Source organism: Symphalangus syndactylus, chromosome 12 (genome assembly GCF_028878055.3).
Source record: "Symphalangus syndactylus isolate Jambi chromosome 12, NHGRI_mSymSyn1-v2.1_pri, whole genome shotgun sequence".
Lineage (NCBI taxonomy): Eukaryota > Metazoa > Chordata > Mammalia > Primates > Hylobatidae > Symphalangus > Symphalangus syndactylus.
The window spans coordinates 121,831,087-121,855,493 of NC_072441.2; the positions used below are offsets into that span (position 1 = coordinate 121,831,087).

At 43.0% G+C, this 24,407-nt stretch overlaps 1 protein-coding gene across 2 annotated transcripts in view; it reads right to left on the minus strand.

The window, feature by feature from the left end:
• ASTN1 (astrotactin 1) overlaps positions 1 to 24,407 on the minus strand; it is a 311,909-nt gene that overhangs the window by 164,747 nt on the left and 122,755 nt on the right. For both annotated transcript variants that reach the window (XM_055254545.2, XM_055254543.2), the window contains exons 3-6: positions 8,291 to 8,684; positions 6,644 to 6,790; positions 5,474 to 5,581; positions 443 to 592 (exon numbers count right to left, since the gene is read on the minus strand). In XM_055254545.2, the coding sequence (XP_055110520.1) occupies positions 443 to 592; positions 5,474 to 5,581; positions 6,644 to 6,790; positions 8,291 to 8,684 (799 nt within the window). The remainder of the gene's footprint in view (positions 1 to 442; positions 593 to 5,473; positions 5,582 to 6,643; positions 6,791 to 8,290; positions 8,685 to 24,407) is intronic.

The window sequence follows — 24,407 nt, forward strand, 5'->3', positions numbered from 1 at the left end:
ATTACTTCTGAGTTCTAGGCTTACAGCAAGTTACTGCAATTAGGAATTTCTCACCCAGGCATACAAAACCAAAGCATGGCTAATTCTTAAACACCTCTACTACTCCACTTAGCTTTTTCCTTTTCAAAGGCTAAGGGAGTCCTGGTGCCTTCCTTCCTCTAGCCACTGGGCTGTGCATTTCTCTCAAAGACAGAGATGTACTAAAAACAAACAAAAATGGGAGAGGGCATAGAGAAGAAGAGGTGATCATTTTGGTTTATTTTTTAACCTGCTTTCTAAGTTCATCTATGGGCAATACAATTGTATCCTAATCCTTACTTAGTTTGGTTTTCCCCCGGTGGAGTAATAGGTAACAGTGACTCCTATCTTCTCTAGCCTTTGCCCAACTGGGAAACTTTCCTTTTTCGGGGGCAAGGTCACATCCTCAGAAGAATGGGCTCACCATCAGCAATCAGGTGCTCAGGGACATGCAGGGTGATCTTGACAACGAGAGGGCAGTTGACGTGAGAGGAGCACACGAGGCCAATCACACAGCTGGTGATGCTGATCAGGGTCAAGGTGGTCTTATTCACAGGACTTCGGGGAGAACCCACTGAAAGCGAGACAAAAGCAAGATACATGGTGGTAAAAAGCTTGGCATTGAGAGTCCAACTTGGCTTTTTGCGGCTCATCCTGGCAAACAGGGGAGACAGTTGGCAAAACTAGCCCATGGAGGGAGCTGTCCCTGGCTGCATGATGACCTCAGTGACCTTCTTCCTCACAGACACCATGCCATCAGTTGGAGTCAGAGAGGACTTGGCCAACTGGTGGCCCTACAGGTCAATGATAGTCTGTTGGCCATTTTCACTCTTCCTCGGCCAAGTTCACAGGAGAAATCATAGAGGGGGCATTCTCTTCCCTAGTCACCTTACTAAGCTCCAGGCTTTTGCCAAGGGTGGGAGGGATGCTTTAATCCCACACTGTACCTCCCATCGCTCTTCACAGAGGGCATTCTGCACAGAGCAGCTCCATCCCCATGGTGCACACTGCTGCTCCAGGAGGAACTTCCTCAGCTGGAAGAGCTTGTGCTTACTCTATGGGCAAGAGTCCTAACAAGTCACTCTTACTCTGTGGGACCTGGAATGAGGAAAACGAGGAATGTCTGCTCTGTATGAGCAGACAACATTGTCACACCAGGATGCTCTCCACAGTCCTGGAATCATTGGAGGAAATAATTATTGCTGAGGATTAAGAAACACTCCCGGGAAGGTGGAAATAGGGATAGGGAGGGAAGAGTGTTTTCTTTATTTTTTTTGTACCATTGTTTTTTTTTATTTTTTGTTTCTTGGCCTTTTTTTCCTATTGGGGAGAAGATGAAATGCTATTAAGCAGGGGAGCCTTATGCTTATGGAAGCAGAACAGATGTGGGAAAGTAAGAAAGCAAGAAGACAAAATGTGTGGGCCTTTTGGAATTTTCTTCTGCTCTGTGTTAATACTTATTATTGATAGCAATAAAAGGTTTCCATTAAGGCAGACACTGTGCTGAGTTTTTTACATACCTTATTTTATTTTTAGTATTTGCTTTCTTACAATAAGCCTATGAGTCTGTATGGGAACCACCCACTTTACAGATGAGGAAAATAGATATGTAAGAGGTGATGCTCCTTGTGGCAGTTAACACTCAGGAAGTGGTGATTGTGTATCAGGCTCCAGTGCTCAGGGTTTTATGTGGCTCATATCATTGACTGCGTTCCCAGTCTTATGAGGCAGCTCCCCTGGAGGAATAGAGGGTTAGAGAGGCTGGAGAGCATGCCTAGTCCCAGGAAACTACTAAGGTGTGGAGCCAGATAAAAATGCAGATCCAGGTGAGGTTTCAGGCCACAGGAACAATGCATTACTCAGTCTTTGGGCCCAGTGGTGCCTTTGGAACTGATGTTCTCAGGAACACAGGGATGAGTTTTTGGTTTATGGATATACTTGTCCTTTAGGGGAGCAGTTGCCTTTGGGTACATGTGTTGGCAGTAGCTGGAAAGGAGATACTTGAGGGCAGAAGGTAGTCTCTGGGTCTTCTGTCCTTGATAGATGGAAATATTCTGTTCATGGTACTATCCTTTCATAATACAGTCTATTTTCCTACGCTTACAGGTTTCCAGCCCAGCCCTGGCCTCAGATGCAGATCCACCTTCTCTCAAAACCTCACTACCTCCTCTCGCCACCTTCTCTCAAACCCTGCTCCTCCAACTACTTCCATTGCCCAGCCAATGGCACTGCCACACATTTGGTTTCTCAAATTTAAAAACTCCTTTATATCCAACTCTTTTCTCTTGCTTACAAGCCACACCCCCACCCTGCCCTCACCAATGCCATTAAATCTTTGTCTCTTTAGGGTATGTTCCCAGCAGCGGGATTGCTGGATCATATGGTAGCTGTATTTTTAGTCTTCTGAGGGACTTTCAAACTGTTCTTCACAGTGGTTGTACCAATTTACACTCCCACCAGCAGTGTACAAGGGTTCCCTTTTCTCCACATCCTCACCAGTGTTTGTGATTGCCTGTCTTTGGATAAAAGCCATTTTAACTGGGGTTAGATGATATCTCATTGTGGTTTTGATTTGCATTTCTCTCATTCTGTGTCCAAAACTTATCTTGCCCCCATTCTTTCCATCCCTCCCTACCCATATCATCTTACAGCTAAACCCAAGCAGAAGCCATCCACCTGTTCCCCTGCCTCAAGCTCACCCTGCTGTCACCTATCCTGCATGCTGTCCCTAGAAGGATCCTTCATGGAGCAGAGCAGACTAGGACATTGCTCCTTCGTCAGGTCCAAGGCCCTTGGAATCAAGCTCATGTACTTTCTGGCTTCTGCTGATCTTCTAACATTATTTCCTAAGAAACTCACAAACCTGCACCCTAAGCTCTATTCTGGTAAACATTTTACTGCTCCCTGACAAGACCATCATAGTTTACGTCTCAGTGACTTTGCACAGATTATTTCCTACTCCACAGAAGGCCATTTTGTCACCTTGTCAGCCTGGTATACACCTACTCTTCAAGTCTCAGCTCAAACAACATCTCCCTGTAAACACTTCCCTGAAACCTCCAAGAACAGATTCTCACTGATTCCTTGGTGTTCTAGCCCTCAGTGATATAAGGTGTGATAAGAGCTCTTATAGCTCTTATCACATAGAATCATCACTGTTTACAGGCAATTGCCACTGCTCTCATGTGATTTCAATGACTTGCTACTGATATTCCTGTCTCTATGGTCTTTCTGCATCATCAACCCATAATCCAGCATCTCTGCCTGGTTTCAAAACCTCCAATGGTTCCTTACACCCCACCGAGGCAAGCAGAAACTCAGTCACATGGCATGTACATGGTCCTTTGTTAGCCATTTTCCAGCCTCATCCTTACCATCTCGTGTGAGTATATATTTATAACTTGATGACAGCTGCCATATTGAACGACTTTTACTTCCTTTAAAACACCATGTTCTTTTGTCCCTTCAAGGCTTTTTATGTGCTATTTTCCTTTACTGAAATGCCCTTATCCTAGACTTCTTCTCCTCTTTTGAGAAACCCAGTACAGTGTGTATGTGTATGTGTGTATATATATATATATATATATATATATATATATATATATATAAAACCCAGTTCTAATTACTTTCTCCTTTTTCGCCTCCTATTGCTACCAGTTAGGATTACCTGTCCTCTCTTCTGAATACTCTCTTCACTTTATTTATATTATTAAATTAAGCCTTATCACTGTGCCATATTTTCATGTTTCTACCACCTATCACAAACCTGACCCACAGCAGATGGGTTATAAAATGTTTTTGCTGGTCTAATGGATATATCTAATCCAATTCAACAAACACAAGCATCTGTTATAGGAAAAATCCTTCACTAGGCACTTTGGAAAACTAAATTAGGCATTCCCCACCCCTAAGAAGCTTACAGTCTGGTTAATAGCGTAAAAAGTTGATGCATTAGGAGACCTTGGTATTTAAAAGGAACAGTTTCATGCTGTTGAGAAATTAATTCATTACCATGGATTTTTCTGAAACAAGACTTTATTAAAGCAGGACACACCCTGCTTTGATCAGGCCTGGATTAGCTGGGCCTAGGTTGGATATCCACTGTCTAAAATTTGTAGTAAGTATCAAGGGAGATTGGGAGACCCTAATCCACATTCTCGCCTCACAGAAACTGGCCATTCAATATTAGAATACCCAGGGCCACAGTGATCTCTTGAGAAAAATGATGGAAAAACTTTTATTATGCTGATAGTAGTTAAGCCTATAGAAACTGGAATTTACAATCAAAAGAGCTTCTTCAAAGCTCTGGGAAGAACACCTGTTATGAAGGGAATTCAAGTGGAGGTATGAGAAATAAAAATGTATATGTCTTTCAAGAGACACTGGTTGACTATTGGTTGAGGAAAATGTTACTGAATGTAGCACAAGGAGACGCCACTCAAATATCCTCTACTGTATCTTACAGGGACTCTGCCTAAAATTCTTTAAGATGGGGCACTGTATAAATATGGGGCTGCATGATGGAGAGTTCTAACAGCAACAATAGGGATTTCATAGTGCTTTAGCAGTCTCCAAAAAGGCACATTTTAATATAATTTAATCCTGATAAAGCTCTATGTTCTATGCACAAGGTATTGTTAACTCATTTGACATGCGAGTGAACTGAAGGTCAGAGAATTTGTTGTTCTTATCCAGTATCACACAGCAAATAACTGGTAAAGCTGACCGGAGCTTGTGCCCCGAAATCCCCTGGTGTGGCGGTGATACCAGTGAAGTCAGAGGCAGTGGGAGCTGCGGCCGCAATAGCCACAGCTGAAGCCACTGATCGTGACAGTGAAGTGGCACACAGTGGCTGCGTGGAAGGACAGCTCTGTCCATGTGGAGGAGAATGGATTAGCCACCTTAACCCTGCCAGGGGAAAGGAAGGAAGTTGGAGGCTCAGGGTCCTGTGATTCTACCAGGCAGGGGCTTAAAGGTCAAAGACAATTACACAGATTTTCAGGCCATAGATCGTTACTCAACTGCACTGCCCCCAATCCTTGCCTAGCTCAATCCCAAGGCCAATGTGGTAGAGGAAGCAGGGGTACATATAGTATCCATCTTTTCACATACAACACACTTTATTAACTTTAATTTGTTTGTCTGAACAGCAAAATATGACTCCTGAGTCTTCCAGAAGCAATTGAGAGTCATCTGACCAAGAAATAGCCTTTCAAACAACTTGGAAACTTGTTTGAGAGTGCCATTATCTGGGAGAGATGATTCTCTGAAATTTTCCACTCTAGGCTCTTCTTTCTTCCTTAGGAGGAAACACCAGTTGTGGTCCAAAAATTCTTCTTGCAGAAACTGGTTTTGTTCCATAGAGCCCACAACCCGACCCAACACCTCTTTGCCTTCCCCCGCCTCCCTCACCCCCAGATCCTTTACCACCTTCTGTCACCTCTATCATTCCTACCTCTACTACGCCTCCTGCTCCTTGAAGGATCCGTGTAAAAGGTCAGCTGGGGATCGTTTTCTGCCTCTGTGCCAGAATCCCCTTCAGGGTTCAAGAAGGCGGAACCAGCTGTAATGAAAGCAGCATGGCCAAGAAAGCATTTTCAGTTCTGGTTTCATGACACCAAACCATTGGGCAAGTTCAATAGGAAAACCAACAAAAATGAAAGTAAGCTGACTGATAATCTGGGAGAAGTAGCCAAGGGGGTTGGGGCTTCCTCATACACGGATATGTTGGAGAAGTAGACCATTAGGACAGCAATTACTGGAGCTCCACCCTGCCCAGCCCACTTCCCTCTGACTGGGGCCATTTCTGGCACCTACCTGCCAGAGAAGACCTCCAGGGAAAGTGGGTGGAATAGGAAGAAAGGGGAATTTCCCTCATTACAGGTTATGATTCTGTTAATATGAGACTATCTAAGGGGTATAGGAAATTACATCTTTGTGTTTTTTCTGGCTCTAGAATTACATACATTTAATAACAAAAAAGACAGAATAGAATAAAGGAAATACACAAAACTATGTAAAGGGAACAATTCTAATGCCCTCTAGATCCTTTAAATCAGAGATAAACTCTGCTAACATTTCATGTGTATACTCTCTGGCTTTTACTGACACAGAAACGGGTAAAGGTTTTTTAATCTCTCTTTAAAAATGACATTATGCTGTATCTTCTATTTTATAACTTCATTTTTCCCATTTAATAGATGGGTGGGCAACTTTCCATATTAACAAATATAGATCTATATTATTTCATATGGCTGCATGGCAAGTGCTGGACAGCAGACAGATGTGCTAGGTAGTTAACCAATTCCCTATTGATGGGCATTTAAGCTATTTCCAATTTTTTGCTTGTTTAAACAATGCTGTGATGAACGGCCTTTTACACACTTCTTTGTGCACTTGTCCAATTATTTCCTAAGAATAGACTCTTGTTGGTGAAATTGCTTGGTCAAAAGGTTTGCACATTTACATTTTTTTGGTAAGTAGCATTTAACTGGCCTCCAGAAAGGCCGTGCCAGGGCATACCCTCTCTAGCCACGCATGATAGAATGGGTAGAAGATATTAATAGCCCTGCCTCTACCAATATGAAGGAATCCACCCGCAAGCCCTAACGTCAGACATGCATACCTCTTGCTTTGTTGTTGATCCGCTTTCTCTGGCTGCTGGAGGTGTGAGAGAGAAGGGTGGCTTGCTGGTGGTTGGAGTCCACAGGGCTTGTGGCTATAATATTATCTTTATACTTGTTCATCAGTGACAGCTTGGCATTGTCACTTCCTGTATAAGTAAAAGACAAGGCAAAAACTTTAAGATAAAAGACCAAAAGAAAGGGAGAAGAAGGAAATCTGCATAAACCAAGAAGATAAGGTCTCACAGAATTGAAATAAGACACTAGCAAACTGAGAGACTGGCTGCAAGAAACTGAAATACTCCTTTTTTATTTCTGAGGGACTGCAAAGTTATGGGAGAAGCAGTCAAGTCAGGGAACTACAACTGGAAATCCAATTCAACCATTATTATATTATGTATTATAATATTCTGTATTGATAAGGTCAACACTTGTAACCCTTTGACTAAATACAGACTGCAGATTTCTTTATTTTTGGTCAGCACAGAGTTTTAAAAGAATTTGAATTTGTGTGCATTCAGGCAGAACATGCCCCTTCTCTTTCATCACAGTCTGCGCCATTCCCTATTGTCTGGCCTCTTTCTGCTTCAAATATCTGTGTTATCTGTTGGCCTCCTAAAGGCATTTGAGTTGATAATAACCACTGAGTGCCATACGTCTACTTTGTGGGCTTAGCACTGCGCCAGGTGTTATGGGGAATATGAAGAGATGTTGATGATATATCCCCCATATTCTTAAGGAATTCTCAGGCTTTAAATCTTATTAGAAATTGGCTCTTCGTGTAGAACGTCTTGTAGAGAACAAGCAGAATAAAAACTTCTGCGTGATTCCACTTTTTCAAGCCCCACTGAAAGTCCGTATGTAGTAAGCAACATTCGGCATCAAACATGTCTTCCTCAAAGATAATTGGGCAGTTCTTTGAAGGATCACTGTCAAGGGTTTATCTATGGAGATTTGCTGATTCATAGAAGTTTTAAAGAGAAATAGGTGGGCTACTGTAAAGGAAGAGTGCAGTCTTTCTCTCTCTGCAGTTTTTGCCCCTGATCTTGTTCATCTGGATTAGTTCTTCCAGCCAGTGTCTCCACAGATACACAATGCATCTGGGGTCTGATACCTTGATTGCATTCCTTCATTTTCTTTGAAGAAGTGCATCCCTTGTAGGGAGCACAGAGGCATGAGCAAGATAACATAATGAAAACACCCCAGGCCCAATTCTCAGGAGTCATAGGAAAAAGCAGATACCACTGTCCCCTCCGCTTCAATGGAGAATTAAATTGCCTAAGCAAGTATAAGATATACAAGAAGTCATATACACATGTTCATTTTTCTTGCTATCTCATTTCCCAGAGGGTTGCTCATTACATACTAAAATGGCTCTAACTCACTCCTCTGTTGAACGTTAAAGTATGTTGCTTCCAGTGCCTGGTGGAAGCGAAAAGAGATCCAATTTACATGGTTCCTCTGGTTTTCTAGATTAGAAAACAGCTCCCATCATCTCAGGAAACAGGTTATTCTTGCCCATCTAGGGAAGGGCACTGCCACATCACACTAGGTAGGACAATCAGCTGTTGCCGCATAGCTGTTCCTACCCCTCCCCAGCTCCTTGAGATGAAGGACCAAACAGCCCCTTGCCTTTCTCCCATCCCCACCTGGTGTGAGGTCCATCCCCGACTTTTCATTGCAGCCCTGCAGGGAGTCAAGGGTGCGCGTGACCTGGCTGGCAAAGTCCTCCCCTCCGTTCATGCACTCCCTCTGCAGGTGGTGGCGCAGATCAGTGATGTCATACTCATAGCCATCCAGGATGGGTGTCTCCCGGATGCTCAGGGTGCCACTGGAGTTGTGGCCCTGCACACGGGCATTGCGCAGGCTCTCCCGTCCATGCCCGCCGATCAGCACAGAAGGAATGTAGTGAATCTCATTGGCTGCCTCAGCACTGGCACTCTTCTGGGGCTGGGGGACCCGGCGGCGTTTGCACCAGCGCCGGCGAGTATACAGGATCATTACCAGGCACAAGATGGACAGCAGCAGAGCGATCATGCCACCCTAGGAAGAGAGGACCACAGATGAATGTGGGGAGAATGGCAGGCTCTTCCCACAAAGAGTCACTGCTCCTTCTGTTACCACCATTCATCACTTATTTATGCATTCATTCATTCAGCTATATTAAGGATTTATAGCAAGCATCATTCAGCAGCAAAGGGAAAGTCTACTGTGACTGGTATTTAGGGTGAGAGAAAAATGGAGCTGGGATGACCAGTGCATCATTTCAAGCGATCCAGTTGCTTCAGGCTTAGCAAACAATTTGAAGAAAGAAGTCTTTGTGAGTGTGTGTGTGTGTGTGTGATTTCAGCTGCAAAAACAGGGGAGAACTTTTATTTATTAAGTTAAATCTGTCACACATAAAGCTGGTTTCAGGACTTCATTAATTTTAGCAATATGGGGTGACATCTGGTTTCTTCCTGTCTCACGTCTAAAGATCAATCATAGATTCTAACAGTGGTTCCACCAATTATCAGTGGGTCCTATAAATTCTAAACCTCAGATACCTCATCTATATAATGGAGAAGACATCACTTAACCACCCAGGGTGGTTGTAAGAATTAGGTTAGCTAACTATGTAAAGTGCCTAGCATAATATATCTCACACAATCAAAGCTGCTCTCGGCATAACCTTAAATGTCTCCATCTGAGTAACCGGCCCAGCAGGAAAAACCATTGACAAATCTGAATAGAAATTTACATCCATCAGGAATTTACCACCAAATGTGGGGAGGAATCTCATCACTTGAACATGACTTTTTGGGTCACAGCTTTCCCTTAACCACACAGTCCTGAGTGATGCTCCCTCTTCTTACTAAAGCTCAGGGGAAGGGATTGAAACCCAAGTCCTGGAGTCAGGCTGGTGGAGGAGTTACCTTCTGTGTTCAAAGGCCAACACCTCGAAGGTCATTCCTTACAAATCAGGACACCACTCTGCCGACTGCCATAGGTAAGGATGCAGGACTCAGTGAGACTGAACACATGATCTTGACATCACCGGGGCAGCATTTAGAGGGACAGCCTTTAAGCTTGGTGCTGCATGGCATTAGGTGGGCATAAATCTTCCCGTGCACAATCTCTATTCACTTCCTTTATTTTGTTCAATATCTTTCCAAACCTATTTAATTAGGCCAGCATGTGCCAAATGGTTCTACTCTCAACCTTAGGCTTCAATCATACCTCCCCATCAAATAAGCTAGAGATAAAAATCCCCTACTAATTCCCAGAGGGCCCACCCGCATAAGGCTAGGTCAAGAGTACGCCTCCAAACATGTTAAAGGGGGCTTTTCCAGTCTCATAATAATTATGCCTTGGATTTATAAAATTCCTTTCCCTGAAAATCTTCCTATTTATCCTCGCCCTCTCACCATCACTGTGAGCAAAGAAACACACACACACACACACTGCCACTTTCAAGCAGGCAGCATAGAGGAGCAGAGACACGAGGCAACAGAGTCAGCTGCCAAGTGACAGGCTATATCACGTGGCTTGTTGGGGACAGATGTATGCTGACCTCCTGGTTTTCAGTTCTTTCTTTTTTTGCAGAACCCTTTCTCCTGGTGCAAGCTCTTATGCAAGTACAGAGAAAGAATAAACATGCTCAGGTTCCATTGTGGGTAGGAGTCCAAAGCCAAGTATTCTAGGTCCTTGCTAACTGCCACCTCCACTCCCATCCTCCCATCCATCCTGGCGGCCCCGCAGACACACACACAGAGCTCCTGGGACCCCACAGAGCATTGCCTAGAAGACACAGTGCCTCCACAGTGCATGACTAAGCCCTGTACCACTCATTGACAGTGAGTGTTTGTGTCCAACCCAACATTTTTTTTTAACAGAAGCTGCATCTCAGAGTCAGTGCTATCTTTTCCTTCACCCCAAACTGAAACTGCAACAATAGGTAATTAAGCCACACAGAAGGAATAACTTCCCAACTGAGAGAAGTTGTCAGACATTGAATTAAGCTAGTGAAAACGAGAGGTAATTTTATTCCCTAAGGAGCTGTAAGAGTAGCGTAAGCATCAATCTCTAAGGAATGGCTTAAACATTATGATTTTTGCTCACGTAGGGTTTTGTAGGGGCTCCTTCCACTGTTCCTAATTCTCCTTTCAGATGATCACAACAGGGTTATGATGAGGTCTGGGGCATAGGCTCATTCCCTATATTATGCAGTAATAAAACAAGATTAGCTGTCCATTATCATGCTTTTACCATGTACCAGATACTTGTTCAAAAGGTTCCTCACTTTTAACTCAATTCCCCATTTTACATTTGAAAAAGATGAGGCACAGAGGTTAAATAACTTGCCCAACGTCACACAGCAAATGAGGAGTGGGACTGGAACGAGACCACAACTCTTATTCCAAAGCCTATATTCTTAAGCAGTAGCCTGCAGTCACCCAGAATGAGCATTTCTCACTGGAGAGACATCTACACCCTGGCATCTATCTTGCATATCATAAGAGGACAGAGTAGGAGAGTGTGGATGAATACATCCGGACCCATTGTCAGTTCTGGAAGAAAAAAAGATTAACTATTCAAATACTCAAATTTCAAATATTCAAAATGCACATCTAGCTGACAGTGGGTCAAAGGAGGAGCTATCATAAACAAAGGACCTTTAGTAAGCACCTACTAAGCATCCAAATCCAAGATTAGTTGGTAATAAAAAGACAATACTCACATTTCAAGTTATCTGTGTTTAAACAGGACTATTTGTATCACCACATGCCTGAGAGATACAATTAGGCCCTCAATTGAGCTGAATTTAGATGAGAAATGTGTACTTTCTTTCAACTTAGGGACCCACTGCATATCTATCTCTAGGTTCAGCCCCTTCCTTTTCTGATGAAAAAACCAAGGCTCAGAGAAACTACAGAACTAGACAGTGCAGAATTGGCTCTAGTCCCAGATCTTCCTTCACTGCTCTTCTCACAGGCCATTTTGGTAAGTTCATCCAAAATTCTCTTTACCATGTGTGGAGCCTAGACACTCAATTAAGAATATTTTATGTTCATTTTTCTTAAAAACATAACTTATAGGGAGCTAGAACAGAAGCTTTTGTTTTGCTAAGCCAGTATATTTAGATTCTCTAATTTTGCTTTAGTAAAAAACGCTTCTTCTGCTTAGAGTCAGTGACTCTCGATGACCTCAGCTTTCTAATAATCAGTTATCAGGAATAAGCTTCAGCCAATAGGTAAAACTCAGCACAAGCATTTGAAAAAGGATTCTCAGGTACTCAAGTTGTGGTATGGGTTCTCTGCTTCTGTAACCCAAATTGGTGACAGACGTCAAAATACTTTGCAATGGCTTACTAATTGTGGACTATTACATAAATAACAATATACCATAATGTGATGTGACATTAATATGTGATATTATTTAATAATATTTTGTAATTATTATTTGTAAAATCACTACACATAAATTTCTCTGAAATGCTCTACCTGCTTGAGCAGGTAGCCAGTAGGAAGAAAATACAGGCCCACCACTATATTAGGAAAAGGCAGGGGTCTAGCCACTTTGGTAACTGTCCTTCTACAGTGAGGACTTGGCTCACATTCAGTTACTGTTACATTTTTCAATAAACCATAGGTCTTGGATAATTTCTTTCTTTTTTTTCTTTTTTTGAGACAGGGTCTCACTCTGTCACCCAGGCTGGAGTGCAGAGGTGCGATCTTGGCCCACTGCAACCTCCGTCTCCCATGTTCAAGTGATTCTCTCATCTCAGCCTCCCAAGTAGCTGGGATTACAGGCATGCACCACCACGCCTGGCTAATTTTTGTACTTTTAGTAGAGACAGGGTTTGACCATGTCAGCGAGGCTGGTCTCTAACTCCTGGCCTCAAATAATCCACTTGCCTCGGCCTCCCAAAGTGGTGGGATTACAGGTATGAGCCACTGAGCCCAGCCAATTTCATTATTTTTAACCTTACTACTTTTGTAGAGAATTTTAAGCAGTTTCAGTAAATGTCATGGATATTCTAGGATTTTCCTTTCAAAGAGTCTAGTGAAATGAAGACGGGGCAGATGGAATGGAAAGAAACCCGAGGCCAAGGACTACGGCTGGAAGCATACTGATAGCCAAGTCGAAAAGAGAAAGGCAAGATGAACATATCTTACACAGCTTATTGGGAGCAACAATTGTCCTCTGGATTCTCAGCTCCAAAAACACTTCTACTTAACGTCTGCTTATGAGCACACTGACAAACAGAATGGGCAGTTATCACACAAGGCTTTACAGAGAGCATACAGAAGTTCTTCACATGCACGTGTCTTGCTTTGAGTTTCTGTTTTACCCTAGCTGTGTTCAGAAAGTCTTCTTCATTTATTTTTGTTAGCTCCAATTTTTATAGCCATTGGAAAAACAAAGACAAAACATTACAGTATATCTGGATTCAGGCAATAAGTAACAAGTTGTAAACCCTGAACATTAAAAAAGAAACACTGACTGTAAGCACTGGCTGTAAAACATGGAATTGTTTTGCTCATTATTTATCTTTGCATGAATTTTCTGATTATTCTATTGATTTTTTTCTCAAAACTGTTAACATTTGGTAACTAGAAGTGTGTTTGGGGTATACGAGAAGCCCACATCTATTAACGAGTTCCTCGCAAAAAATGTGGCATTTTAAAATACATTTTTCTTTTTAAAAATCAATAAATCATTTCTACTGGCTGTAATAGATACAACACAAATGAAATCAGCTTTTATTTTATTATGAAATTGACATTTTCAGCACTTACTTAAGAGAATAGTATGAGATTTGTTAGATAATTTGTAGATTTTAGAATTTTTATGTAACAATGTGTTACATAACATTGTTGGTAATTGCTGAAGGATGGAAAATTCTAAGCAGATCTCTCCTTTATGCTTATCCCAGTCCTCTGGACCAACCACAAGACTGTCTCATTATCTGACCTGTATATTGATCCTGGGTCCTGGGTCATACCTCCCTCCTTCAGCTAACTCCTACTCATCCTTCAAAGTCAGTTCAGTGACACGACTTCAGCTAACCCTTCTCTAGTCTCACTGCACTTTCCATAGAACCCTCCACATAACTCTAACCACAAGTACATTTACCTTTGATTTTCTTGTCTATCTCATTTGCCAGACTATAGGGGGCAGGGGCCATGGGGCAGAGGCCATGTTTAATCTATCTCTTTTATAGCTCCAGGGTAAAACACAGCGCCTGGCATAAAGCAGATGGTCAATAATTGTGGGACAGAGGAAGGAAGGGAGAGGAGAAAGAAGAAATAAAGAGGGAGGAAGGAAAGAAGGAAGGGAAGGAAGGAAGCAAAGAGGGAGGAAGAGAAGGAAGAAAAAAGAAAGGAAGAAAAGGAAGAAGCATCCTCAACTTTCAATATATTTCAATATGGTCATCTTCTCTGTGCCTACAAGCTAATCTTATATAAGTCAGCTGCTTGGGTGACTCATTTATTCAGTTTATTACTAAATCATTCAACAAACACTTACTGATATCTACTTTAGCAAGGCATTTTTTTTCAGTGGTCACTGTTATGAAGATAATGGGGTGAATAACACAGGTATGGTTCCTGATCTCATGGAGTTTATATTTTAGTTAGAGGAATTAATCTACAAAATTTGGTTTTTAAAGATAAACACAGGCATAAAAGGAAGACAAAAACAGATCACAGGTGCTGGCCCATCACTACTTCTCTTCTTCAAACCAAAGAAACTGCGGTAAATGAAGATATCTTGGGCTAGAGGTAATACTCTGGTAACACCCCCATGAACCAGTGGAATCCTTCTCAAATCAGTGTCACATAATCAATAAATCCTAGAATAAAAGAATCTGGAACTATTAAATGTCACCAAGTTTAGAGAGTCACCTGGGCTTTCTGAACCCTTGGCAGAGAAATGGAAAAGCTGAGATTATGCTTCCAGCTACCATCTGTCAAGAGACTACAGCCAATCAATCAGCTCACATTTCAAAGCTTACTTTTACCTTAGGAGTAAGCAGAAGAGGGAATCTGAGACAGAATTAATTATTCCTCAAGGCAACTGGACATACTGAATTCAAATTATATTCCTTGAGGAATTAAATAGTGGTTACAAAATAGGAATCACATACAAGAGTTTGGTAGCTCATGCCTCCTGTTTTGTCTAAATACCAATGCCCCAAGGTCAGGGGTAAACACCCTCTCTCCTATACAGCAACAATCGCTTATATGTTTTTCCGGATATCACTCATATCTTTTATAAGAGGCAGAACAAGAACAGAAAAACTGTGCAAACCCACATGGAAACTCTGGGCATATCCTAATCTAGGACCAAAATGTTCCAGGGATAAGGAATGGATAAAGCAGCTGGATAACTTTTCAAGGTCCCTTCTGATCCTGTGATACTACAGAGCCTACTGGAAAACTAGACTTAAATTACTAGCAACATGAAGAACCCCAATAAAATAACAAGGCTAAACAGTTTGTGTAATTGTATGCAAATTGCAGAGCCCCTTTGAATCTAACCCAAGCCTTCACTGATAAAAATCAGTGATTGAAAGAAATGCATGACTCTTCCAATCTGAAAATTTTCTGATTGTAACACTGATCCCTGTCAAACAGGAAATGGCTCTAGACTGGTAAACTAAGGGTAGATAAAATGTGCATTCTTCCTGCCCAGCAAAGTCACAAACCACAGACCAAGGAGATGATGGAGCTGACCCACTAGAAGCAGGTCATCAACCCCAGTTAGCCAATGATCTCCTCACAAGCAGATCCCCTCTTCCCCAATTGCATACAAAGGCCTCTGAAATGAGTGAATGTCATGAAAATTGTGTTAACACATTATTGACCATGAAGATCCCTTTCCTGCCAGAAGGAGTCGCGCAAACTGGAAGAGAAAATGTCCTTGCTTCTCTGGCAGATTCTCTTTTCTGTGGTGGTTGGTGAATAGAAATCCATTATCCCCTGCCCATTTCCTTCGCAGATGAAAGACAAGTGAAAACACTTTAAGCATATTAAGTAGCAAGTTCGATTTATAAATTATTAGGAACATTACCTCCCCTTGGGGGTTTTCTGAAGTCTTTAATCATGTAGGAAGGCTTTCCAATTGCCATGGGCCACCATATTAATTAAGAGGCCTCAATATGTCTTCTGGGGCTCCTGGTATGAACTGCATGCCCCACTGGCAGGGCCCAGCCCACGCTGCCTGGTTAACCTCTCACTGGGGCAGTTACTACTGCTGACTGCTGCCTCAAGATGCTTCAGCAACCCCTTCCCCCATGCCCCTAGGACCAAGTATCCAAGGCTTAGGAGAGAAATAGGATAGTCCCCCAACTCTGTCTCATTAAAATGCCATTGGTGGGTAAATATAGGGACTAGGCAACCTTCCACAAACAAGAGGCAAAGGCTAAGACCAAGAGGCTTTCAAGGTTAAGTAGATTGGTATTTGAGTCCTTCCAACCTAAAGAGGCTATGCTCTTCTCAGGAGGAAACTCAACTCTCTAGCTTTTTAATTACTTTTTAATTTAATTGTGTTTTATTTTGCTTTTCCTAGCTCTAAAAGTTTTAAGACCATTAGGTTTGATAGTCTTTCTTCTTTAATCTGGAAAGTTTGTCTTCAATTCCTGTATGAGACTTTAGGAGTCTCGTCTAATGAGAGCCTGAAGCCCTACAGGGACAGTGGCTGGAGGCTAGTGTGCTGGAGTCAGCCTGGGCTATTTCGAGTTGTACTCTTTCAGATTCTGTTTATAGAACTGCTTTTTTCCGTTCTTGAGATTTTTTTTCTTGCCTCAGACCCTTGACTCTGTCTTCCCAAAGAAAAGCAAAGGAGTGCATTTGTCCGTGAGCTGCTTAGAGTTCTCTCATCATTAGTAGCTACAGTTACCTGTTGTTGGCCTTAACGAGAATGTTAAGGCCAAGCAGGGCTGGGTGAAGCAGGATGACAGAGAAGCAGCTCGTCATGGGCTGGGTTTTCAGCCCATAGATCCCTAATTCCAAAGACTGACCTAGACCTCTGCAGTGTGGGAGACCAGTAAGGAATCAGGCTACTTGGGCAGAGCTGAGGTGCTTCATCCCTCTGGATGTAGACGTAATAATTTTCTGAGAGATGACGCTGCCTAGTCAGACATCATGGATGGCACCCCAATTAGTATTATGTGTTAAGAGGCTGGCCCCACATATAACCCATGTGTGTGGATATCAGTGTGCATGCACACGCACAAATGTGTGTATTATGCACAATAGACAGGCTGGAAGATAAAAGGGTCCACGCGGAAGCAGAAGCACTCCAGGTCGCTGTCTCAGCAACTCATGAGCAGAGCTGCATGAGACAGGCTCCCTCCATGGGCTGTGGGCACCAGCCCTTCAAAACTTCACAAGCCAAGCATGAAGCCAATAAATAAATATCGCCAGCTGGATAATGCTCAATGCCTATTCTGGGCCACGTTCCTTTCCTCCTTTCTTCTTTGTTTTTATGCAGTAGGTGATCTTGACGAAATAAAATAATAACAATAATCTATTCCATTAGGACCAAACATTAAGGGAATTATTGAACAAGTAACAGAAGAGGCAGTGGGCACAGTATATGCTAATGACCATTAGACTTTATCCCTGTTTTTCTCTGATCATAAAGGAGTTGTTTAATCCCTCTTCCTCCCGTTTCCTCAAAGTCAGGCAGCCCAGCTTAACCGGGGAAAAGAGGTTCTCAGAGAGCTGATAGCTCCACAGGTAGCAGCTGGGGCTGAGTACATGAAAATCAACAGCATTAAAAACTAGTCACTGCAGGAAGACCTTATGCAGGGCATGTGTAGGGATTCCAGTGACTTCAGATGTAAACAGCCTATAACATAGTTAGTTGGGAATAGGAGGCGAAAGAGGGTCAAGATGTCAAGATTTCTCTGAATTTGGCACATATTCATCAGTATCACTATCTGAACCAGGGAAGATCCTGAAGATCCATTTCCTCTCCAGCTAACACTGAGATGGATCCTTAAAGGCTGCACTATTCAGAGATGCCTGCGAGTCGGGGTGGAGGTAGAAGGCCTTTCACATGGAGTGTGGCCTTGATCATATTCTTGTCCCACATATAGAGGTACAACTTGATTTTCATGATTGCCGTGAGGTCTGGTGTGACAGGATCCAGTCAAGTATTCAAGGATCCTGCCCCGTTCTCTTTTACAGTGGGATTTCCAGCAGCACAATCCCTAGCCTGGGAGAGGTAAAGATCACATAGCTGATGGTTAGTTTTGTGATGATCTCAAAGTCCACAAACCACTATGAAAGAATTAAGCATTTTTCAGCTTCCTACAGTTAATCCCATTACATGTGCTTAACTCTTCCTCCAAACTCCTGCCTCATTCTGTTCATCTATTCACACACTGCCTTATTCCTAGAGTACTGGTACAATAAAGAAGTAATACTAATGATAACTACTGTTGATTGTGTTTACCACATGCCAGACATAGCACCTAATGAATTATACTCATTATTTTATTTAGTCCTACCAATAAGTGTAAGTAGTAAAAATTACAATTTCCATTTTTAGCAAGTAACTTATCCAAGTTTACATAGTAGTATGAGGCCAAACTAATACTCAACCACTGACATTAATGATGTTGTTTTATGACCGTGTCACATAGAAAGAAGCCCACCACTGTGGTCTGGGCTCTAATCACGCAACTTCCCATTTTCTTTAAATTAAACCCCAGACTTCCCTGCTTCTACAACTAATTCTCGAGGTTATGCAAGTGAGGATCCCTAAATGTCTACATTCAGTACTGTCTACACTGCCTGTCCCAGATGTCAGATGCCTGCAATCTTCTCCAGTTAAGCTTGATCATTGGATTGGCCAAATACAACATTTTAAACAATAATTTAACCAATATGGCCAAGGAGGGTCACACTTGTCAGGTTGTCATTTTGACACAGGCAGCAAAAATTCTGTGGAGATATCTGTGGCCTTGGGTAGAAGTAAAGTGAAATCAACTGTCTTCAGAGTCTGAGAGTACAGACGCTCAACCATTTCCTTGAGAACAGTCTGGCACTAATGCATACAAACTCTGGTCTCTTTGTTCTCTGTAAGCCCTGTTCTGGGATGGGAGACCTAAGAAGAACAATAAACATTTTCCACAATATAACAACACACATATAACACAGACTGGGGAGAAATGTTAGACTTAACTTTCAGGGAAACTAGGAACTTCATTACAGTCAGGTCACACAAAAAACACTGTGCTAGCTGATAGATAGGAGAAAGCCCACAGGCCATGTTTTGCATTAGAACCCAAAAGATGACAACGGCCATTTCCAGTGCAAGTCATTTAATGCTAGTCAAAAACAGAGGTTAACAAAACTTGTATACATTGCTTTGTGCTCATAAACTTCCTCCAACTGGTAACTGATTTGACCCACTACAGAAAATTCTAATCACAAGCCCCAAATTCTAATCAAAACCCTGAGAGAACAATGGGTATCCATGGTCTTATCCCTTGTACCATTCCAGCTATGACTCAATCTTGGCATCCAAGTAAGATGCACATTAGAGCTCAAGAATTGTAGCAAAGGGAACAGAAGAGGAAATTAAGGGCTGAGAGGAGATGCTGACGTACGAACACGATTAGAGCATCATATGCCAATATCCCTTCCAAGCCCTTCATTCCTTGCCAGCAAGCCTTGTCTGGCATCATACAGGGGAAGGAGGAGAAACCCTGGCAGTCAAAAAAGTCTTCTTTGGGGCCCCACATTGAGTGCTGTGGCTGTTATTTCTCCCTCTTTAAAAAATTATTAAATTGAATTTTTTTCTCTGGAACTAATCAAGCACAAAATCTGAAGAAGAGGCCTGGTTTGTGAAGGCAATCTCTGAATGAGGTACTGATATTCTCATTAGGACGGGCTTCGTTAAGCCACCAGCTCCAACATCAGCAGCATATTGTCTTCAGCTAATTACATTTTTTGCTGGCAAAGCTACTGTACAAGTTTTCAAATCCTTCTCATCATTAATTTTAAGAAATGAAAAAAAATACACACACACACATACATACACACACACACCCAACTGCCCTGTCCTACCTCCTCTCTCCCTGGCATCCCACCCACCCATAGCCCCAGGCTGTCAGCGTTGTTTTTCTGTTTTTTCAGGCTTCCTCTCTTGTACTGGCATTTGTTGTTGTTGTTTGTTTTGTTTTGTTTTTTGAGGTGGGGATGGGGGTTGTGATGGAGTGGGGTGCAGGTAAAGGGTCTGTTACTTAAGCCTGATTTCTTCACTAGCTGACCATGGCACCCTCTGTTCCCAGCAGAACAGCCAAATGCTGGTTACTCCCGCCAGGACCTCGGGTGCAGGCCTGGCGCTCCCCAGCCAAAGATAGGCTGGAGCAAAGGGAAGTTGGAAATTAAGCCCCAGCTCTTCCCCACCTGCCAGGGAAAGTGACAAAAGGCTCAACTCTGCTATTGTTTGTCAGGTTTTGATTTGCTGATGAGTGGCTCGATCATGCAGGGAATCCATAGGTCAACCAGAGACATTCGAGTGATACAAAGGCAGTCAGGGGTTCTTGCTTCCAAGGCAACTGACAAGGCCGACATCATCCACTGGGCCAGTTGCTTAATTCTGTACCTGTTTTCCTGAACCCATGGGGTCATTCCCAGCCAACCTGCAACATCATTATAAATTAATTCAGATCATAGTGTTCACAGAGTTTCTTCTTTCTACATTTTAATAGTTGTGATTTATTTTTTCTATTCTTAACATTCAGTTCTGTTGTAAGGGAGAGACAGAAAGAGAGAAAAACAGGGGAGGGAGAGGAAAAGGGAGAAAGGGCAGGCATGGGGTAATAGGTCTTTTTCTGCCTATCCCTGAACCTTTGCTCTCTCATTTCCCTGAAATGTCCTTCTTTATATCTCCCCTACCTATGCCCTTTCTGTGCTTTCAAGTCCCAGCACACATCCGTCTCCTTCCTGAAACCAACTTTGATTACTCTGATCCTCAGACATATCGTTCTATTCCAATTCCTAATGCATATGTGGACATTTCTCAATTAATCCTTAATCCCTAATTCTGTTGCTCCCCATATCATGGCTCTGACTGGACTTGCAGGCAGAGACCACATTCTAAATTCCTTCCATAGCCCCAGCCTTAGCAGAATGTCCAGCACGGGGCTGACACTCAGTGAATGCTACACGGCTTGATTAACTCCAGGGAGGCACATTCAGCTGGCTTGCCGAGGTTGACAAAACACAAACAGCATTACGTTCACACTATTGGTCAGTTCAGACTGAAGACGTCCATCTGAAAATCCCTCTTCCTTCTTTTCTGCTGGTTCCTAGATAGCTCTGAGGGGCACTCCCTTGGTCAAGGAGTCCTCCCAGGAGAAAGTCAACTTTAGTCAAGGTGGTGGTTTCATTTCCCATGAGGATGCTCAAACGCAAGGTGCATGATATATCACCCAGAAGATACGGCTGTGTTTTTAGAGCGTGTGAAGACTTCACTTTACCCAACCTCACTCGAGCTCCTACCTTTTGGTGTCTTTAGCCAGCATTTGTGAGACAACTGAAGGCTCACTTACAGTGACAGATTTTTTTTCTAGTAAAATAAACTAACCCGAACGTTAATCTAACTGTTCTTGCTCCACTCCTTAGAGGGCTGCAGGAATAGAGTATCACCACCAGAGAAGTCAAAACTTGTAATCACATTAAAAATGTCTATTTAGAATCTAATTATATCTACATACATGTAGCTGTACTACATGCTTTACAAAGTGAATGGGGGAAAAATAAAAGTCCCTTCTCCTAGAAATGAAAGTGTTAATTTTGCATTTATATTTCTGTTTCTGCAGAGTGACTGCAGGTAGGATGGAGAAGTTCTTCTTAACTTCATTCTATAACTGGGGAAATTAAATTTGGCTTAACAGGAGAACCAAACACTGTCAGGACCAACACTTTTCCATAGTTTTTTCTGCCACCACACCATGAGAGATACAGGCTACAAACCGGGTAGACCCCATTGGCACACTGAAGGCTCAGTGTTCCCCTGGCACCAGCTGTAACTCCAATTTTTTCTCTCTCAGTCAGCAAAATATCACACAATGTAACTTGAGTGAGAATGACCTTATTATAGGGCATTTATAACTTTGACTCCACTCTAATGGAGAAAAGAAAACCAGTCACAATTTTCAGCAATTTACCTATTATTAGTACCAAATGCACTTGGCACATCTTACAAATGATGCAGACAGACCAGCCATCATGACCCTGTAGTAGAAGTGTGAAAGCAGCCACTGAGGACAGGAAAACGAGGAGCTGTTGGCTTTGCCCAGAAGGCTGAGTCAGGGACTTCCTGGACATTTGGGCTCTGGGAAGGGCCCTCTTCATTGCAGAACACCATGTGGTCCCATCCCACCCTTTATACCATGCCTCGTGACACTCAAAACTAAAGTTCCCACTCTGAAAACCTTTTATAGTAATTTTGCTCAGTATCAACTTAAAAAATTATATGTATACATGCACACACATGCAGAAGGAGAGTGAGATGGCCTCATGACCTAGCCACCTCTGGTGTGTGTGACAGCCTTCCCCTAAGGTTCCTGTTCCATGAATATGTGAAGGGAGGAAGAGATGTGAGGTTTCAGTGGAGAAAAGGGAGCCACAGGACCACAGATGAGGCCTGAGGAGAACATTTTGCTGAAGATCTTACAGAACAGAGGGGAAAATGCACCAACTGATCACCTGCTCCCCATCCCAACAGTGCCACTGACCAGCCATTCAGCCATTTAACCTCTTTGAGCTTCAGCTCTCCATATTATCAGACTTGCTCAGCCTTCCTTGCAAGGTTGTCTGTCCATTCCCAAAGTCCCTTTCAGCCTCTTGGCAAAAGGCCAGGCCCTTGGCTAGGATCCAGAGAAGCATAATCCCTCCCAGCAAGGAGCTTACACTCAGGGGAGATAGGCTTATGCACAGGTAAGGATGATGCAGAAATATGCACCAGGAATTGCATGAAACTACTTCACCCAGCCCAGAGAGAAAAGGGGGTCAGAAATATTTTCCTAGAGGGAGTCATGGGGCAAAACTGAATTTTAAAAAGAGTAGAAAGAGGTGACCTCACTCAGAGGAGAGGAAAGACATTTTCAGCCAAAGGCCAGCATGAGTGAAATCACAGAAGTATTAAATAGCAAAGGAGGTCCATAAAATATGACTGATGGTCAGGGTAGCTCACAGAGGGGAAGGCAAGGAGTGGAGGAGACGAGCGTCAAGCATGAAAGGTTTAACACTGTGGAAGTTAGCCTTCTGAATGGAGGAAACTACTCAAGGTTTTCCACCAGGGAGAGGACATAGTTCAAGCTGCATTTCATTAGATTCAGCCTGATGGTAGTTGAAGGGAATTTTTTTAGGGAAACAAGTCAGAAGACAAGAGTGAAGAGGTGGGAAACCACTGTATCAGTCCAGTGAGAGGTGAGGGGGGTCTGCACTCATAATGGTAGTAGAGAGGGAAAGAAGAGAGGAATTCTAGAGATGTTTACAAAATAAAATGAGCAGAGCATGGTGAAAAGGAAGGCACAAGAAGAGGATCCCATGACCATACTGGGCATAAGGACAGTAAGTCTGCAGGTACAGAAAGTGGAAACCTGGGTAATAAGAATGAATGGGAAGACTGAGATCCATCTGTCCCTAAATAGCGAAAATGCACTACTTGTTTAGAAGATCTTCAAGTGAAGTCATTTTCCTTTGGAGTGTTCTTTCTCTTCAACCCTAGTGACCTGGAATGATTAGCTAGGTGAGGCAGCATCTAACACAGATGCCGATGAAAATTTCTGGATGCAAAATACAGGCCTTTGAATGCACTTACGATATCATACAGGAAGAGCTACATGGCCCACTTCCCACTCTTAACTTTTTTCATTAGATGAAATCAGGTGAAAACGAACTTCAGAATCAAGCCTGATCAAAGAGGCAAAGGAACTCTCAAAGGGCGGCCGCCAGAGGGGCTCAGGATGTAGAAGAGGAAAGCAAGAAAGAGGAAAAGGTGCTGAATCTCCAGTACCTCAGAGGAGCGTCTCACTCCTAACGGCAACATGGAACTGACTTGTCCTTGTCTTCCCCTGATGCAGGGACTCTCCTGAGAACCAGTGAGGCCGGCCCAAAAGGAGAATCTGGGAGATGCCCTGCAGGTCCCAGCATGGTTAGTCAGTAAGGCAGAGTCCACCATCCTGCCAGAAAGTTCCCTTCTAAAGTAAATACTTTTTCCCACTTAAGGCATAACTGTTATCCTGGGAATGGGGCAACTGAAACAATCACTTCCATAAGAAAGAATTATATTATATAAAGGCTGGCTGGGCTGGACCTGCCAAGAATCACTCTGCCTCCGGCTTTACCTGAGTCATTTTAGGGAGGAGGATAAATGTCTCCTTCCGCGAGTATTCAAAGGCCTCCAGAGGCAACTCTGGGAGATTTCCCCTTCCCAAATCCCCCAAAGCTGGAGCTGAAGGCTCTTCCCATGGCCTGCTCCCTAATGTTGGGGAGGCACTCCATCCTAAATCAAACCTGGCAGGCTCCTAGAGTACTTCATGCTAGCAGAGGCTTACAGTATGTCTAGAGAGACTCGCTGGAGACACAGAGGAGCAGAGCTGGCTGAAGGCTATGGCTCTGAACCAGCAATTCACAGACCAAAGGCACCTGCAAAGAGCCCCCACTGGGCCATGTGAAGGGTTCAAAGTCACCAGGCTCCCTCCAACAGACCAGCCAAAGATTCACAATGGGATGTGATAGCTCCCTCCCAGGA